At 43.3% G+C, this 20,698-nt stretch overlaps 1 protein-coding gene across 1 annotated transcript in view; it reads right to left on the bottom strand.

Annotated features, from left to right (window-relative positions):
• Nucleotides 1-20,698, bottom strand: part of IFNGR1 (interferon gamma receptor 1) — a 60,523-nt gene that overhangs the window by 24,703 nt on the left and 15,122 nt on the right. The window contains exons 2-4 of the mRNA XM_066606094.1: nt 6,991-7,093; nt 5,392-5,561; nt 1,846-1,994 (exon numbers count right to left, since the gene is read on the bottom strand). Coding sequence (XP_066462191.1) covers nt 1,846-1,994; nt 5,392-5,561; nt 6,991-7,093 — 422 coding nt within the window. The remainder of the gene's footprint in view (nt 1-1,845; nt 1,995-5,391; nt 5,562-6,990; nt 7,094-20,698) is intronic.

Here is a 20,698-nt window from a genome sequence, read left to right as displayed (position 1 = left end):
AACCATTTGTGGCATATCGCGGATGCAATGGTTTTTTCAAACGAATGTACTCAGAATCATCAGCGCGGAAAAAAATCTGCAACCTCCACCTCCCAGCCTTTTCCCCGCCTCCCCAATTGATTTTAACCTTCAAATCGGCTGTGCATCCGCAAATGTATTTGTGGATGCACTGCGGATCGTCAGCACCCATTTACTTCTATTGAGCCAGTCTGCACGGAATCCGCACTGAAATGGAGCATGCTGTGATTTGTTTTACCACACAACGGTCCGCAAATCAAATCTGCATGCTTAAATTCATGTTGCGGATGCCAATGCTTCCCTATGGGCACTTTGAATTGTGGATCTTCTGCGAGGGTGACCTGTGAAGTTTCTGCTAATCAAATCCACCCATGGACTTTGGGCCTAAGTCTTGGAACTTTAAGGCCTCATGTCCACGGGGAAAAATCAGGCCCGCTACGGATTCTCAATGGAGAATCCATAGCGGGTCCCTCCTGCCCCGCGGACATGAGGGCTGAAAATAAGAATAAAAACTTACCCGCAGCGGACCGTGCAGATCTTCTCTTCTTCGCGGCCGGATCTTCTTTCTTCGGCCGGCGGATGTGCGCCGTGCGCATGCGCCGGGCACATCTGCCAGGCCGAAGAAAGAAGATCCGGCCGCGAAGAAGGGAAGTTATGCACGGTCCGCTGCGGGTAAGTTTATTCTTATTTTAGGTCTCCCGTGGATCCAGACGGTTTCCATAGGCTTCAATAGAAGCCTGCGGGTGCATTCCCCGCGGGAGACCCGCACCTAAATGGAGCATGTCCATTTTTTTTCATGCTCCATATTTTTTTTTTATTCACTTTTATTGACCATCCGCGGGTATTTATCTACCCGCGGGTTGTCAATGCATCCCTATGGGGTGCGGATCCGCGTGCGGGTGAAGAGTTAAAATCCGCTGCGGATTTTAATTCTTCTTTTCCCCGTGGACATGAGGCCTAAGGCTGGGTTCACACAGGACGGAATTGTCGCGGAATTTCCGTACAGAATGTCAGCATGGCAATTCCAACCGCAGCTCCTAATCCCGGGATTAGCCAGCAAAGTGGACAAGATTTTGCCAAGCTGCGAGGAAACAGAAATGCGGCGTGGAATTCAATTCCACAGCATGTCAGTTCTGAAATTCCGTCCCGTGTTAACTCAGTCTAAGGGGTTGAACAAACCCTTAGAAACTTGCATTTAAAGGACTCATTCACACGTTTTCTGGTGATTTTTTTTTTTAACCTAATAAGCATAGAAATGCACAATGAAAAAGCCACAAAGAAGAACGCATTGCTTACATCACATTCAGTATTTCCCCTCTGACCAAGAGCCTTTCACACGGGTCAAGAAATCAGATCCCTGTGATCAGTGATGATCTGAACAGATTGTTCAGTCCAATTGCATGCACGACTAAATGAACGAGCGATATAGTTTTTATGTACGTAGAAACTAAAAACCGATCAGCCTGTGTGAACAGGCAGTCCATCTATGAATGACTGCCTGTTTACTGTGAATGACTGCCTGTTTAGTGTGTGGACTGAACAATCACTGGCAGCTCCACATCCATTCAGTAGCCATGATTGTTCCTGTGTAAAAGCACATGAATGATCATTGCTAAGGCGACCTGTGGGCCTCTCTGCCTGACAAGTCATCCCGTGTAAAAGCACGCTTACAACTTTGGTCTAACCACAATACTTTTGGCCTAAAAGATTGACAAAAGATTAAAAGAAAAAAAACCCACAAAGTTTTTCTTTAAAACTCCAGTTGTGAAACCATCCTTATTATACATAAAATGACCAATTAATCAATGTTTGGAATTCATAAAATACCTCTGTTGTATCTCCAGAAGTAATGTCATATGTAAGGTCCTCCAAATAGTCTCCTACATTCTTCCCCCCTGCAGCAGGTGGGTACCAAACATCAAGGAGTATCACCCGTCCATCGTGCGATGCATTTAGAGAAGGTGGCCCAATAATACCTGAAATAAAAAATGAGAATTAGCTTGTTAAGGCTTATTCACACAGCCGCATTTTCAGTCTGTGATTGTAACTGACTGCACATGTACAGCACAGTGATCCATTAACCCCTTAATGACATGGCCTTTTTTTTCTATTTTTGTTTTTTCCTCCTTACCCCTTTTTAAAAAAATCGTTACTTCTTCATTTATCCATCGACGTCGCTGTATGAGGGCTTGTTTTTTGTGGGCCAAGTTGTATTTTTCATTGGTGCTATTTAATGAACCATATAATTTACTGAAAAACTTAAAAAATTCTAAGTGGTGTAAAATGAAATAAACAAAAACAAACAAAAAAACCCAAACATTCTGCCAAATTTCGGTGCGTCTTGTTTCTACGCTGCACATACTGCAACATAAAAGGACATCATAACTTTATTCTATGGGTCACTACGATTACTACGCTACCAGGTTATTTTTGCTGTACTACTTGTATTTTTTTTTTTTTCAAAAAATTAATTTGTTTAAATTTTCTCCCACAATCGTCTTTGCACAACTTTTTATTGTTCCGTCTACATAGTTTTGCGAGGGCTCATTTTGTGCAGTAAGTCCTGTAGTTTTCGTTGGTACCATTTTGGGGTACATACGACTTTTTGATCACTTTTTATTGCATTTTTTCCTGGAGACGGGGGAACCAAAAAAGTGCTTCTCCTTCTCCGACAACGTTCACCTTGTGGGGTAAATAATGCATTAATTTGCTAGATCGGACTTTTATGGACGCAGCGATACCAAATATGTAGTATTTTATTATTTAGATTATTTTATTGTAAATATGGCAAGAGGGTTTTCCTTTGAAACTTTTATTACTTGTTATGTTTAACAATTTTTTCCTTTTTTTAATCCTCCTAGGGGACCACAACTAGCGATGCTTTGATCACTCTTGCAGTATGATGTAATGCCCTAGCATTACATTATACTGCAATCTGACAGGCAGTCTATCAGGCCACCCCACGGGGACAGCTTGATAGGCATTCTGCCAAGACAGCCCTGGTACCTTTCAAAAAAAAAGCCGATTAAAGGGGATTGCAGTGCCCCAAGCATTTGTGGGAGGCGATTCGGGTTTGATTTCTCAGTTATTGGCTCAATTTGTGGCACCCAAGACTTGGCAAGGTTATAAGGCAGCTTGGGAGCCCTGGTTAGTTTTTGTACCCGATTAGGTGTAGATGGGCTTTCAGAGGATGTTAACCTGTCCTTATTCTTGTGTAGTTTACTAGACAAAGGTAGGTTTTATAATTATGTGTTGCCAATCTTAGCTTTCAGAAATAGCATAATATTAACCCCTTAATGACGCGGCCATTTTTCGTTTTCCATTTTCGTTTTTTCCTCCCCCCCTTTAAAAAAATCATAACTCCTTTATTTATCCATCCACGTCACTGTATGAGGGCTTGTTTTTTGCAGGATGAGTTGTATTTTTCAATGGTGCTATTTAAAGTACCATATAATGTACTGAAAAACTTTTAAAAAATTCTAAGTGGAGTAAAATGGAAAAAAAACGACATTTTGCCATCTTTTAGTACGTCTTGCTTCTACGGCGCACAAATGGCAACAAAAACGACATGACAACTTTATTCTATGGGTCGGTACGATTACTACGATGCCAAACTTGTTTAGTTTTTTTTTTACTATACTCCTCTTTTTTTTTTTTTTTAAAGACATAAAATTTTTTTCAATTATTTTCTGTCGTCATTTTGTGCGCGCGATAACTTTTTTATTTTTCCGTCGACGTAGTTGAGCAAGGTCTCATTTTTTGCGGGATGTCCTGTAGTTTCTGATAGTACCATTTTGGAATACATATGACTTTTTGATCGCTTTTTATTGCGTTTTTTCTTGGAGACAGGGTAACTAAAAAAGTGCATTTCTGGCGTTCTTCATTTTTTGTTTCGGACGACGTTCACCGTGCGGGAAAAATTATGTGCTACTTTGATAGATCGGACTTTTACGGACGCGGCGATATCAAATACATATTTTTAATTTATTATTTAGATTTTTTAATAATAGATATGGCAAAAGGGGGGTGATTTAAACTTTTACAACTTTTTTTTTTTTCAATTAAAAAAAAACTTTATTGATTCTTTTTTTTACTTTACTTTGAAGTCCCCCTGGGGGACTTTAAGATGCGATGCTTTGATCGCTCCTGCAGTATGACGTAATGCTATAGCATTACGTCATACTGCTTTTTGACAGGCAGCCTATGAAGCCACCCCACGGGGACGGCTTGATAGGCAGTCTGCTAAGGCAGCCCTGGGGCCTTTCATTAGGCCCCCGGCTGCCATGATACGTGCAAGGCTCCCCCAATCTCACCGCGGGGGGGCCGCGCGGGACCCCCGAACATCGTTCGGGGGATTTAAATGCCGCTGTCAGAATTGACAGCGGCGTTTAAATGGTTAATAGCCGCGATCGGCCGCGCGGCCGCTCGCGGCTATTGCCCGCGGGTGTCAGCTGTTATAAACAGCTGATGCCCGCACTGTATGAAGAGAGGTTGCCACGCAACCTCTCTTCATACATACCCCGACGCTCCATGACGTACCAGGTACGTCATTGGTCGTTAAGGGGTTAAACCTGTTGATTAAATTTTTCAATGGCAAACTGCTGTCCACTCCCGCATCTACCACTCAGTGTGATAGATGGATTTTTTTTTTGCAGGAAGCGGTTTCACGCTAGGATGTTGGGGGAGCCCAGCATGTCCGAATTTAAGTGTGGAGTAGTTAGGTGGGGCAGCCAGTCTTTCTAATAATATGGTTATATTTATATGCCTAGTTCACCTACAGTGTTCATAACCGAAGGGCTCATTCCGACTGTATGCGTTAAACACTGCAGTCGGTCACGCAGCGGTTTACCGGTCTGTGTGAAATTGGCAGAGATCACGGATTGCACATGACCGCGTATCTTACGCACGCTGTCATGTGCAGTGTTACTTTGTCTTTTTAATTCACCACAGCGTTACATATGCTGCCCATAGAAAAGAATAGGGCGCATGCTGTGTGATACAGTAATAGAGCGGTGATCTTTTTTCACACGTCTATCTATATGTAGTGTTTACACGCTCATGCGAATGAATCAATGAAAGTCGATGCACTTTCATTGACTACATTCACCTCGCGTCATGCATAGCGTGCGTAATACATGCCGAAATCATGGTTGTGTGAATGAGTCCCAACTATGTGACTATAATCTTATACAAGAATTATCTAAGCAAGTACACTACTAAGCGGCCCCCCTTCCTCAGTGTATCTGTGCCCCTCCATATAGCATTTTGCCATTCTGCATGCCGTTGGGAACGGTATGTACTTGCCCCTGTAACTTTGTATTCATACATATGGCCTTTTTCTCAGATTTTTCATAAATCACAAAGCTTACTTACCATCATTTATTAAGTAAATTTCCGTTTTTGCGTAATTACTCATTTGAGAGCCCACAAAAGCTTTCACTCCAACATGATAATAAGTATAAGGATCTACAATCTTTTCTGAAAGATCACAGTAATTACGTGAAATGTTCTCACAATTCTTCACGACTGTCCAGGAACCATTTCTGAAATGCATATTAAAAGTGGTTATAGTTTTAAAGCATCATCTCTTCGCAGGACAGTAGATGGTTCCTTCTCACATATTAAACGCACTAGGAGTGTACAGAACAGACGTTTCCTTGCCTTAGACCTCATGTCCACAGGCACGCATGGGAAATCCCACATGGAATCCACCCGTGGCCGGTGACCTGCGTACCTCTCCGTGTCTTGAAGTTCTGTACTGCGGATGTGTGCAAAAGTCCCGGCTGGCTCGCCGTCAGACATGCGCAGTACAGATTCCCGCAGAATCTGTGGCCCGACTGCAATGTCAATTGCGGACGGGCTGCAGACCGGATGGCGTCCGCCGATTTCAGATCTAGTGGGATAAACAGCATGTGAACTGCACAAACAGACTCTAAAAGGCATGTGCCAAGCTATCAACACACTGGACAAGAAACACAAACTTCAAGAGAGAAAAGGAGGAAAGTTTAAAAAAAAAAATATATAGATTACAATAAAAGGAGGGGGGAGGTGGGAGAATAGAGAACTGATTTTATTCGTCTTTATGGGAGGCGCGATGATCAAATATCAGCAATTCTGGCATCTTTTTTACATAATTGAATCTATATTCTAAGTAGCATAAAAGCTTTATTATACGGAATGTTATACATGTTGTGATACCAATTTAAGTTTAGGATTTTTTTTTTTGCAGTTTTCCCAGAATTGTGTTTTATTGGGGGAAAAAAAAAGCTACTTTTTTATTTCCTAAATGTGGAAACATTAATTTTTCTACTATATTTATTCATTCCACAAAGTGATTTGAACGTGCAATAAACTGATTAGATATACACTGGAGAACATTCAAGACAGCTTTTATGCCACTCCCGTAAAAAAGCAGCAAACTTTTCACAAACCTGGATTTGCACAAACATAAGTGACTTTTAAAGCCACCTCATGCAGCTTTTCTTAAAAGTGGACGAGGCTTGACACACACACACACACACACACACACACACACACACACACACACACACACACACACACTTTTTATATATACATATAGTGTATAGCTTGGGGCGCAAGTAGGTGCCAAGATGCACCTAATATGTATGAAGAGCCGTGCGCCTCCTCATTTATTAGGCACATCGTGCACTGCGAGAAATCTTAAGACCATGATTCTGATGGCATCTCAAGGGGGTAAATGGGAGAAGGGAGGAGCCTCTAAATAGTTTAGATGCCACAATCAATGTATCCAAGTGGCCGGAATGAGGTTAACTGCCATTTACAACCGCAATCCCGTAGTGGATACTACAGACTCGGGTAGTTATTCTGCACTTTGTAAGCACCACCTATATATGGTGCCTTGTGGGAACTGCTTGCCCACTTCTCCATACTAGTACAGCATGTTGGTAGAGGGTTATTTTTGTTTAACATAACAATGAAAACATGCCTTACTTGTAATACGCCACTTGAAAGTAGGGAGTGACCGACGTTACGGAGTAGTCCCAGTATAATGTTGTATTAAAATTTAACGATTTCGTCTTCAAGCCAAAAGGAACTGAAGAAAAAAAAATGAATAAGAGAACACAACATTAGAATGTTCATGTTAAAAAGGTATGGAATTTTGGTTTTCATTCCGCAGCCTACTGCATCTCATATTTAGGCATCCGTCTCCCAAACTCTATTGGTAACCTAGAATTTCAAATGATTAAAATATATGAGCAGATATTGATCTTCTCAGGTGCAATCTCCCATACTTATCGTGGATGGGGAAAATTAATGCTGTGAAGATGGTTGTATTGTCACGTTTACTATAATTTTTCCATACTCTGCCTATTCCTGTCCCAGTTGGGCTGCCTGTCCACGGGCGTTTTTGAATTGTGGTTCCTGCGGCGATAATCCGGCTGCGGGGAACGCAATGTGTGCTTTCCATAGCGTTGCTGTGGAAAGCGCCGCCCCCTGTCCACGAGCAGAGAACCATTGCGATTCTCCGTTTGCGGACAACAGTTCACAGCATTCTGCAAATTGCTGCAATTCTCCACGGTCAGCCTATCTGTCAGATAAGCGGACCGCGGAGATTCGTCTGCTGGCTCCTGCTTCTGGGTGGTGAATCTCCATTTTGCAATGCCTGCGGACAGGAGCCCTTAGGGACTTGGTAGGTTTTTAGTTTCATATGGAATTGTTGACACCCACATTTCCCTAAGCATGTGATGTACCTACGTAAAAAAGTGGATGACCTGTCTGTACCAAACATTAAGTATTTATGCAACTTGTGAGTAGGCCAATACATTTTCAACATACATTAGCTCAAAAATCTAGCAAGACATACCATAATTGAAATCAGCGCAATAAAGCTTACCCCCTCCCCCCCCCCCCAAAAAAGTACTACTGACAAAAAAAAAAAAAAAGCACAACACCAAATTTATTGCTATACATTTTATGCCCTTCATACTACAAATGGCTGTTCATTGTATGGCAGATGTTCACATCTGTATTCTTTGTTCCCTTTTTAATGGGATCTGTATAAAAAAAAAAAAAAAAAAAAAAAGCAGAACTAAAGTTAGGTTTCGTTCTCATCAGTTTAATGGATCCTGTGTAGGGATGAGCGAGCATACTCGGAAAAGCACTACTCGCTCGAGTAATGTGCTTTATCCGAGTATCGCTGTGCTCGTCCCTGAAGATTCGGGGGCCGCCGCGGCTGACAGGTGAGTCGCAGCGGGGAGCAGGGGAGAGCGGGCGGGAGAGAGGGAGAGAAAGATCTCCCCTACGTTCCTCCCCGCTCTCCCCTGCAGCTCCCCGCTCCGTGCCGGCACCCGAATCTTCAGACCCGAGCACAGCGATACTCGGATAAAGCGAATTACTTGAGCGAGTAGTGCTTTTCCGAGTACGCTCGCTCATCCCTAATCCTGTGTCTTTCCAGCTCTAGTATTATAACTACACATGCACAGTGTGATTTAAAGAGATCTGTTGGACAGACGGACAAACGGATACAAATTGAACAGTTTTAGTCTATCTGCCATTGAGAGAATAAAAAAGGGAAAGAAAATACAAGAGGGAAGGCACTATTACACTCAGTTTTTTTTTCAAAGATAGAAAGAAAAGACTGAAGTGCAAGACTTTTCTATCACAAAACGGAAACTAAATTGAACTGAAGCAGCTGAAACAAAGTAAGTCCCATTGAACGCAATAGAGATTTTACAGGAATTTTTTTTTTTTTTTTTGTAATAAAACATGCACTCCAAATGATTGAACTGAACAATGAAAAACGAAACACTGATGTGCGGATGGGATCCTTGAATCTGAACATAAAAGTGCACATGCGCCGGTCAGAAAGCATGCACATGTGTTAAAAATCAAAGCGCTCTAAGGAGGAAGCAGGTGCTCAGCAGCCGAGATGGGTAGGCTTATTAAAAAAAAAACTGGACTGGACTGCAGGCATGCTTATACAGCGCGGGAGATTTTGAAACATGTTTTACAGAGATATGCTTCCAAAAAGAAACAAAAGTTATTTATGGGGATTGCTGTCCGGTACCACACTCCGATAACAGATTTTCTTTCAGACAGCTTTTATAACACTCTCTTCCCTAGTGTTAGCTATCCCTCCTAGCTTTGTGTCATCGGCGAATTTTATCAGTTTCCCCTCAATTCCCACATGAATATCATTTATACAAATATTAAACAGCATTGGGCCCAGGACAAAAGCCTTTCAAAAACATTTAATTTTTTAATGTTTTCTGTCGTCATCTTTTGCGAGCATTAAAGGGGTTGTCCCACGCCGAAACGGGGTTTTTTTTTTTTTTTAACCACCCCCCCCCCCCCCCCCCCCCGTTCGGCGCGAGACAACCCCGATGCAGGGGTTAAAAAAAACAACCCGCACAGCGCTTACCTGAATCCCGGCGTCTTCATACTTACCTGCTGAAGATGGCCGCTGGGATCTTCTACCTCCGTGGACCGCAGGGCTTCTGTGCGGTCCATTGCCGATTCCAGCCTCCTGATTGGCTGGAATCGGCACATGACGGGGCGGAGCTACACGGAGCCCCATTGAGAAGATAAGAAGACCCGGACTGCGCAAGCGCGGCTAATTTGGCCATCGGAGGGCGAAAATTAGTCGGCTCCATGGGAACGAGGACGCTAGCAACGGAGCAGGTAAGTATAAAACTTTTTATAACTTCTGTATGGCTCATAATTAATGCACAATGTACATTACAAAGTGCATTAATATGGCCATACAGAAGTGTATAGACCCACTTGCTGCCGCGGGACAACCCCTTTAACTTTTAGTTTTCCGTTGACGTAGTTGTGCGAGGGCTCATTTTTTCCTACACATACTACCATATCGGAATATATACAACTTTTCAATCGTTTTTTTTTTTTTTTCCGACAACGTTCACTGTGCGGGGTAAATAATGCATTACTTTGCTAGATCGGACTTTTATGGATGCAGCAACACCAAATATGTATTTTTATTTTATTATTTAGATGCTTTTATTGTGAATATGGCAAAAAGGGTTTTCTTTCTTTTGATATCATCGCGGTGGGTCCGTATGGGATCCCTGAACAGTGTTCAGGGGATTAAATGCTGCTGTCAGAATTGAAAGCGGAATTTAAAGGGTTAATAGCCGTGATCGATTGCAGCTATTGCCCGTGGGTGTCAGCAGTAATAAACAGCTGATGCCTGCGTTATATGAAGAGAGGTCGTCCCGCGATTTCTTTTCAAACATACCCCGACGCTGCAGGATGTAAATGTACATCATATAACGAGAAGGGGTTAATGAGTTTTAGTGTAGCTATCCTCTGCTCAAGACTTTGCACCTTTTCCTCCAGTAGACACACAAGCTTGCATTTCTGGCAGGTGAAGTTTGGCTTTTCCTCTGGTAGGTCGGTAACATGCAGCATATATTGCAGCGCACTATAGGACTACTCTCCTCTTCCATGCTGCACAGTCAGTTGATGTCCATTTCCAAACCTTTAACAGTCAAGAATTCTCTTAATTAAATCTTCTAGTTTAAATATCACTAAGTGGAATTGTCCCGCCTTCCCTCTGGACAGTCATTTAACTCACTTGTAGTCCCAATCCGGCAGAAGCAGCCACAGTTGCACTGATTACTGCAGCGCATGACCGCTTCCCCGATGACTGTTTCTGCAACTAGATGCACAGAGGTCAGAGGTTGCACCAATTACAGCAGCGATGCGGGATCAGGACTCCAAGTGATTTAAATGCTTGGCAGGTGGCTGGTGGTCCACAATGGAGGTCATAATTAGTGCTGGGGCTATTAAAGGGAGTCGCTATGACTACTACTGGGGCCACTAAGATGGATGCAATTACTCCAGTTGGCCGGGTTACGGTGAGGTGGCCACTATTATGTGATACAGAGGGCCCGGCCTAATGTTAAAGGGGCGTGGCCTGTAATAAACATTTGCCGTGGCACACTACATGCACCACTACAGTTATCCCTCTCTAGGCCGGCTTCACACTATCGGATTCCTATTGTGGAATGCGCAGTCGGTGTCTGCAGCAAATCACATTGAAAGGCATACTTTCCGTTTTTCTCTCACAAATATGTATTGTGTATTCCGCAAGTGGAGGGGAAAGAAAAAAAAAATAAAAAATGAAAGACAAAAAAAAAAAAAAAATCGCAGCATGCTCTATTTTGCTACGGACTCAGCGCCTGCATTGAATTCAATGAATTTAACATTGCGTATGGCCCATGAGTACCCGCGTCATTGCTTAGCGACGGCACAGGAAATACAAATACTAAAAATCAAAATCTGTACTGTGCATGACCGATGGCGAGCAGCTGCAGTCATCCGCAATACAGATTCAGGTACGCTGGGTCGCCAGCCAGAATCCACTGCGGGATCCTGCATGCAGAATCCGACTCACCCGTGTGAAGCCAGCATTACTTTAATAAAGTTCTTGGCTGGTATGCAGTATTGTCTTAACAAGGTAACTTTTTAATTGGAAGCTGACACAGCAATTAGCTAATCTTTTGCTAATAGTGCAAGTGAAATGTATGCTTACCAAGGACTAGCATTTAAATAGATGCCCCTCCGTGTAACCTATGCATAATCCACCAGAGCTGGCAGTCTTGACTGGTGGACCCTCTTGTGGCATCCATATGACCCGATTGGACAATTGAACAGAGGTTGTTGTTATGAGACAATCCCTTCAAGCAGATTTCTTACTTCAGACTAAACAAAATGGGCAGTGATACCTCAGTACAGACAACAGCCGTAGTGGTTTAAGGTATATTAACAATGTCTCGGTGGTCTAGGTTTTAATGTGGAAGTCCTAGCGAAACCTGGGTGGCATGAATTGTCAACTTTGTACTTTAATCAACACATGCAAGTGTATTTGGTTGAGATCATACATATATTCTCCTATAGCCCTGCTCATCACATAAAATGGACATAAAGTATTAAAAATAGGAAGAGCTGCTGTACAGCCCCAAGATCCATCTGTATGGAAAGGGCCAGCAGTGTTCAGAAGGCGAGCCCAGCCAGCGTCACCAGCAATGTTATCCTTTTCTATTAAGTGATCATTAACCACAATGTACACCACACCATAGAGATGTGCCATTATCAGCACGCCATCAGAGCGCCAATGCTTTTCAAGTGTCAATCTCAGAACTCCATTGTCACACTAACCAGAACGCCTCTTCACAGCAAGGTGTTAATTGTGGTCATCCCTTTAAAAGCAAAAAGGTTGTGCGGCTTGTGACTTTTTTGCCACAGTGTGAAGCAATGTAAAAAAGGAAAGTGAAACAATAGGTGGTAATTCTCAACATTGTGGGTTCTGGTGTGAAGCCGAAATGGTTTCACTAAACTTAGAGATGAATGGTAAAAGTAAACAGTACAAAGACTTGTGTACAGCTTGTCAGTTTGTAGAATCCTATGCACGCTTATTAATGGCCCATTTACCTGTAACGAGTACCTCTCAAAATTCATCAAACGAACAAATTTGAGTGATAGGTCGTTCAGTGTAAATGTGGAGTAAAAACGCTCACTATTCGTTCGCAGTTGGTTATCACTGACTAAGTCAGCACTAAAAAAAAAAAAAAAAAAAAAAAATTTATATATATATATATATATATATATAATATATATATATATATATATATATATATATATATATACATATACATATATACACACACACACACACACACACACACACACACACACACAGTATATATATTAGATATTGTGTAAAGGCTCCCTGCTTAGCACTTAAAGGGGTTGTCTCGCGGCAGCAAGTGGGGTTATACACTTCTGTATGGCCATATTAATGCACTTTGTAATATACATCGTGCATTAAATATGAGCCATACAGAAGTTATTCACTTACCTGCTCCATTGCTAGCGTTCCCGTCTCCATGGTGCCGTCTAAATTCGCTGGCTTCTTGCTTTTTTAGACGCGCTTGCGCTGTGCGGTCTTCTGCCTGGTGAATGGGGCCGCTCGTGCCGGAGAGCTGGTCACTGCGTCGTCATCGTAGCTCCGCCCCGTGTGCCGATTCCAGCCAATCAGGAGGCTGGAATCGGCAATGGACCGAACAGAGCCCATGGTGCACCATGGGAGAAGACCCGCGGTGCACCATGGGAGAAAACCGCAGTGCATCCCTGGGAACGGACCGGCGGCCATCTTAGGGAGAAGATTTTTAAAACTTCATATTTCGTCAGATCAGTAAGTAGCAAGCGGTTTAAAAACAGCTTTAAATTGCTATTTTATGCCGGGGGGGGGGGGGGGGGGGGGGGGGGGGGGGGGGGGGGGGGGGGGGGGGGGGGTGGGGTTGGGGGGGGGGGGGGGAATGGAGTAAGGTAACATTTTGATGTTTGCCGCGAGACAACCCCTTTAACGTAGAAGGTGAAACATGGAGCGAGAAGCCAGTGAGAAGCCCAGGATGCAGCGAGAAGTCTTTCAGTCTAAACGCTCTGCACGAGCGCAGACGACCTAAGTGGTAACATCAACACTTGTGCAGAGCATTTAAACAACTGTCGCCCGTGTAAAAGGGCCGAAAGCCCCCTCTGCACACTTTATTCTTGACACACAAAAACAGATCACACAGGCAGTTGCGACTTTTAGCTTTTGATCAACAATTTTTTCTGACATACAGCAAACCGGCCTCTACATGCCAACATGAGGAATTAAGATGGGTGGTGCACAGCATGGGTGAGCACTAGAGATGAGCGAGCGTACTCGGTAAGGACAGATACTCGAGCGAGTATGGTCCTTACCGAATACCTGCCTGCTCGCAAAGATTCGGGTGTCAGCGGGGGGGGGGCGGGGGGAATGGGAGGGAGATCGTTCTCTCTCTCCACCCCACCCCCCGGCTCACTCCCACAACACAGCGCTCACCCCTGCCGGCACTCGAATCTTTGCGGGCGAGCAGGCAGGTACTCGGTAAGGACGATACTCGCTCGAGCTCATCTCTAGTGAGCACTAATGGTTCACTGTGTGGCCATCTATGAAATCTGTGTGAGGTGGCAAGATGCCCACGATTACCTTTATGGTATTTTTATGATAGCTGTGAAACACAGCTTTTTCATATACAGTAGTACCTCAACTAACGTCATTAATCCGTCCCGAAGCAATGGACTTTAGTAGAAATCAATGTTAGTTGAGGACATTATTTCCTTAGGAATTAATGTAAATCCAATTAATTGGTTCTAGACGTTCCAAAAAAACACACCAAACCCCATTTAATAGAGAATAACTCTGGTCTTTAATACCAAAAACAATAACATTACTGAATGAATCTAAAACACAACTGTAAAGAATAAATTAAAGGAGATGTCCCGAGGCAGCAAGTGGGTCTATACACTTCTGTATGGCCATAATAATGCACTTTGTAATATACATTGTGCATTAATTATGAGCCATACAGAAGTTATAAAAAGTTTTTTACTTACCTGCTCCGTTGCTGGCGTCCTCGTTCCCATGGAGCCGACTAATTTTTGGCCTCCGATGGCCAAATTAGCCGCGCTTGCGCAGTCCGGGTCTTCAGCAGTCTTCTATGGAGCCGCTCGTGCCAGAGAGCGGCTCCGTGTAGCTCCGCCCCGTCACGTGCCGATTCCAGCCAATCAGGAGGCTGGAATCGGCAGTGGACCGCACAGAAGAGCTGCGGTCCACGAAGGTAGAGGATCCCGGCGGCCATCTTCAGAAGGTGAGTATGAAGACGCCGGACCGCCGGGATTCAGGTAAGCGCTGTGCGGGTGGTTTTTTTAACCCCTGCATCGGGGTTGTCTCGCGCCGAACGGGGGGGGGGGTTTAAAAAAAAAAAAACCCGTTTCGGCGCGGGACATCTCCTTTAACATTTAACAGGTTTTTGGACATTTGGCATACAGTGCTTTGACATAGGACTGCAGGGACATCATTATAGTAGTACGTATCACTGTGTTATCTGTGCTTTGACATAGGACTGCAGTATTTATTTGCAGACGTTTCTTTACTGTACTCATCTGTACAGTACTTACATTTTGCAGTACAGTGGGGATTAAGGCAGGCAGCGTTCAGCCGGCACTCTGCGGATTCAGCTGCTGTACTGTGTCAGGAGGCAGGCAGACACAGCAACGTTTAGCCGGCACTGTGCACTGTGGAGGGGGGGGGGAGGCATAGGCGCGCGCTGATGCAGGAAGGGACCGGCATCAGCTGTGCGTCGGCTCACTGAGCGGCGCCCGGGGTCACGGAGTGGTCGGCGTCCTTATCTGAGGAATGTAACTTTATTTGAGGGACTGCCACTGCCCTGACACAACAACTTAAGTTGAAAACAGTGTTACTTAAGAGCAATGCCACTCAAGGGTTTACTGTATTAACTACAACAAAGGTAGCCATCTACATGCATTAACTCTTCCTTTCTGAAATACGAATGGGAAGAAAGGGGATCCCTATTTTCTCAATAGCTTGGAGCCACACAAGTAGAATTGGCACCCATCAGACATTTATTTAGCAAATATATCCCGTAAATATCAAACATGATAATACCACTTTAAATTTTTACTGTGGCCCTTGGAAGTGGTTCAGTCTAACAATGTGGGCCTCAGACCAGAAAAGGTTGTGCACTCCTGTTCTAAACAGCAGAAATCTTTCAGTTATCTTGTTATTTGTATAGCATTAACTTATTCTGCAAACGCCTTGAAGCTATTTATTACCCCCCAGCAAGCTGGGTACTCATTTTACCGACCTCGGAAAAATGGAAGGCTGAGTCAACCCTGAGCCGGCTACCTGAACCACGCGGGGATTGAACTTGCAACTGGTCTATACATTTCTATTTTTGTTGTTTTTTTCCCTCTTTGTAAGGAGTATGGGACAGCCAATTTGTGATCTCTACAAAACAGTGTCAGGCCCATTTCCAGCCACTTCCAAAGTTCAGTTATCCAATTCACACTAGAGCCTTTTGCAACATACGGTATGAAATCTTTACTTAGCACACAAGTGGCACATCAGCCACAGGGAATTCAAGTTGTTCCATAATTACAAGAAGTAGACCAGGGTATCGCTCACCTCAAATGTAAAGCCGACAACCTGGTGGACTTTATAAAGGAAGACAGAGCCTGTCAAGATGAAAAGGCCACCAGACTGGCATTAAGACATTCAATTTCACATCCCAGCGCTCAAATATTTGTGTCAGGTACCTGCCAAAGTTAATTCCAAGTCTAAAAGTGTGTTAATCCGAAGAACAAGCGCCTTTGACTGCAAAAAATATAAATTTTCAAATCTACCACAGAGTATAGTCATCTTCTATTTGTTGTGGAAAAAGCATGAATTGTAACCAGAGAATTCATTCATTTGTTTTCTCAACAAAATCCGCAGAGCACTGACCAAATTTTCTAAATTTCCCCAAAGATAGCACAGTATGGTGAAGTCAGAGAACAGATTTTAGCCATGCATTGAATGGCTGTGATTGGTTCATTAAGCGCTGGCTCTGATTGGCTAAATCACAGCGCTCCAGAAACAATCAGAGCCAGCGCTTCCAGGAGGCGTGGTTTTTGAACCTCTAAACCAGGAAGCACTGGCTGAAGACTACAGACAAGTGTCAGAGCTGCAGAGGAGAAGTGCGGCGGAGCAGGCTTGCGCCTCTTAGGTGATGTATTGTGGGTTTTTTTGATTTTTCATGCAGATATGGCTTATTTTCTGGGTAAGGCTTATATTTCAAGCCACTTCAAAAATCCCAGCAAAAGAGCACTACAAAGTCGCATGACTTTTTTTTGGTAGCTCATGTTTCCCTATGGAGCCTCCTTGTTCATCGCATAGCAGGAACTTGTGATGTGATTTTAACATTAGAAACTCCTGATAAAATTGCACGATTTTATGGGGGGGTAGCAGCGACACAATGCTACATTATTCCCAAGGAAAAAAGCATCACTGCTGCTACATGTACATAGCAGCGATATCGCTGTCGGCCGTGTGAATGAGGCCTCTACACATAGAGCTTTTAATCAAATGCTTTTTGTTTTTATTTACAGATGGATGAGGTTACAATTAGGCCGTCTGCACACGGCAGAGCTGGATTCCGGCTGCAGAATCCCACACTGAATGCGGCTCTGCCCCCGGCTGGTGATCCCGCGTGTATAGTTCCTTTTTCTGTACTGCGGATGTCCCACCCAATGCACTGTTGGACATGCGAAGTACAGATTTTTTTACTTTATGCTTTTGTTTTGCCGCGTCGTGGCTAGGCGACGGTGCGGCTCCTGCGACCCTTTCGGAATGTCAATTACGGAAGACCCATGGAACGGACGGCTTCCATTGACTTTCAATCTGGGCTAAAAAGAGAGCATGCTGCGATTTTATTTTCGGCACATTAGGTCTGCAAATAAAATCTGCATAGGTGCGTGGAGAAGAGGAATCTCCACGCACATCTATGGGCAAATTGAGCAGCAGATCACCCACGCCGGTGACAAGCGCGGGATCTGCAGTCCAATTTGCGCTGTGTGCAGGCTGCCTTAAACTGATAGATGACACAACTGCTTCTGCTTTTCTTTTTGCATACATTTTCTATGTGTCATGGGTGTGTTCCAATTTTTAGGTCACATGTGGGTAATAAGAGATTTTTATGTCGGTCATTGTTTCGTGCACATCAAGTGCTTGTAAACACCGCCAGGGTGTCTAGAAAATACACCAATGAAGACACCCACTGTAATTATAGCACGCACGCTATGGACATTCACTGAAGCTCCTCAACATCACAATGTGCGAATTCTTCATTTGGTAAATACTATACAGATGATTGTCCTATACCTGTTGGAGGAGGGTGGAAGGAAGATGAACAGAGCTTGGCAGTTTATATGAGATAGTGTGGAGGCTATTTTAACATTGGAGGGATGAGTGATATAAGCAAGCATATGGCATTCAGTTGCAGACTTTGGAGCTTTTAAGTTTGACACATACAGTACATCACGGGATTTTCCTGTTATATGCTCTGAATGTAAAAAAATAAAATGCTAAATATGAACAGCATCTAAATGGAGAAGTGGCTACTTTTGTGTGCGACGATCTCCAAGTCTAAAACAAATCACAACCTGCAGACACCACAAGAGGGAGCCAAAGGACTGCCCACTAGCAACTTACAGAAGGTGGCAGTGTAATTGGAGGTGCTGTTCCTGGGGAAGGCGTTCCAGCTGGATAGGAAGGGAATAAACAATGTGTCCCTGAGAGACTTGTACAGGGCAGAGATTCAGCCACTGTGCAACAGCTCCAGTATTCCAACATGTGATTGTTCCTAGCAAGAGAAACCACGTAATCTTGCAGATACGATACCTTTAATTGGCTAACAAAAATACATGATGTAATAATAGCGAGCTTGCAAACCTCTTCATCAGGCTAAAAATGGAATAGATCTGAACAGGCATGAATATTTATACACACTTATATCATACATACTTATGACAAGGCACAGATATGGATGTGATTGGTTCGCACTTAAAAGGAATTCTGCAACATAAAACAAACTTTTTTGTCTAGGAACGGATAAGGGAGTGAAAGTTTTATGGTCTCTGAATTACTGTTGGGGGGGTTGTCACGCCAGGAATGCTGCAAGAGGTACACAAACATTTTTAACTAGACACTGATAAGGGATTATAAATTTATGGTCCCTGAATTACTGTGGATGGGGGTCTTATCTGTACTATAGAGGTCTCATACCTCCCATTCACGCATAAATCCTGGGGAATAATTTAACCCAATATTCAGCGTGTCAAAGGTTGTTATCAATTTATATTCCCTAATTCTTCTATGTCTTTGTGACTTGAAACCACCCTTCAATATCAAAACTCTCATATCCTTTACGTCATGTCCATTGTTTAGAAAAGTGCTCAGCCACAGGAAATTCTCTGTGTTTAATCGTGTGGGGATGAGCTCTCATCCTTGCATTCAGTTTTTGCCCTGTATTTTCTGACAAAAAGGCCCCCACAGGACATTCCCTGCACAGGATCAGGTACACAACATTGTATGTGGAACATATGAATATCCCTGGGATCATATAGTCCTGCTGTGTGTTGGGGGTTTGTATCCTGTCCGCAGTCAGTACATGTGAGCAGGTCTTCCAGCTCCTTACATTACAGGGATAAGTTCCTTTTTGTGTGTCGGAGGGAAATGCACTCCTGATTATAAAGTTCCTCAAGTTAGGAGGTTGCCTGTAACACAGAAGGGGAGGGTCCAGGAATATGGTTTTCAGACGGTCTTCCTTGTGTAGGCTATCCGGCTGGAACGCCTTCCCCAGGAACAGCGCCTCCAATTACACTGCCACCTTCTGTAAGTTGCTAGTGGACAGTCCTTTTGCCTGTTCCAACAGAAACACCTGAGCTGTCATCAGCAGAGGGGCTGCCAGTACTTGGAGATGTGCGGTGTAGGAGGAGACATGACTAGCACATAACAGTACCAGAAACAGTGAAATGGTCTAATCAAGGACCATCAACAGAGTAAAGGGCTGCAACAGAGTAGACAGAAAGTAAAGAATGTCCCTAAAAAGCCATCTGTGAAAGAGCAAGGTCCCTGTTGTAAAGAGATATGTGGACTATTGAGAGAATTCCAGTTACAAGCTTTTACCAGTTACTGGAACTACAACATACATAAAAGTGACTGAGAATCCTGCAGAGGAAATTACATAGTTAAAGTTTTTTTTAAGGCTACGTAGAATTATGCGTTGTCTTCTAGCAGTTCATCTGCTCAATCCTAAATTTGCCTTGTCAGGCATTTATTTACGAGGCTTTCAAACCCCCTTAGTATAAGGGCTCCTTTACATGACGGTGTTGTTACAGCGTACTCCACTTGTTTGCAGCAGGCCTAACGGACACAGTTTGGCCATACCATGTTACATTAGGTGCTATATGTGGGGACTACTTTCCACAAAAAGCAATGAGTCTGAACATTCCAAAGGGTGCCCTATTATGAATTCTAGCTGTGCACATTAGGCCTCACATTCAGAGTAATTCTCTCTAAGATCGGCTATAACCTTCATATTGATCTCCTCTCCCATGACATAGGGTACATTTATACACATTATAATTTTTTAAACTATGAATAATCACCATGGTACAAACTCACTGCAACCCCTAAAGATGGAGGTTTATAGAACACCAATTACACATTTACATCTTGTGCCTGCAAATTTTTTCATTCTCACTTTTTAAATCATATCTTTTGTCATTTGATCACTTCTATAATAAACTGCAATACTTGTGCAGGGCTCCAAAAGGCAACCAAAATTGGTTGTCAATGTGCCCAAGATTCTGCAAATGACAACAAAATTTGTCAGTGCAGCAGCTTACTCTCTATGTGTAAATTATACTGGAAATGTGTATATGCATTTTTCAAAGTACTGCACAGCAAATCATATAATAAGACTAATTTAAATTTGGCTCATACATTTTTCAGATGAGCAGGAAATGGCTTCTGGTTTATTTTTTCACTCTAGAATACTACTGCTCAGTATTGCAGTGCTTTATGCCCAGTGCTTGGCCTAATAATAAGCCCAAAATTGCACTGATCAGTTTACAGCCCCCTCCCTCTATAACACCAATTAGCTGAAACGGTCACTACTAATCACATGATCTAAAGAATTAAATGACTGGGCATCCATAATTAATGGATGGTGCAGTCAAAGCTCTTAACCCTTTCCAATCCACTGCTTGACATCTGAAGACATTCTGGTTGAAGCCTGTGCAGCTC

Source organism: Eleutherodactylus coqui, chromosome 1, assembly GCF_035609145.1.
Source record: "Eleutherodactylus coqui strain aEleCoq1 chromosome 1, aEleCoq1.hap1, whole genome shotgun sequence".
NCBI lineage: Eukaryota > Metazoa > Chordata > Amphibia > Anura > Eleutherodactylidae > Eleutherodactylus > Eleutherodactylus coqui.
The sequence above is the reverse complement of the archived record's forward strand: the minus strand, read 5'-3'. Positions and strand labels throughout refer to the sequence as shown.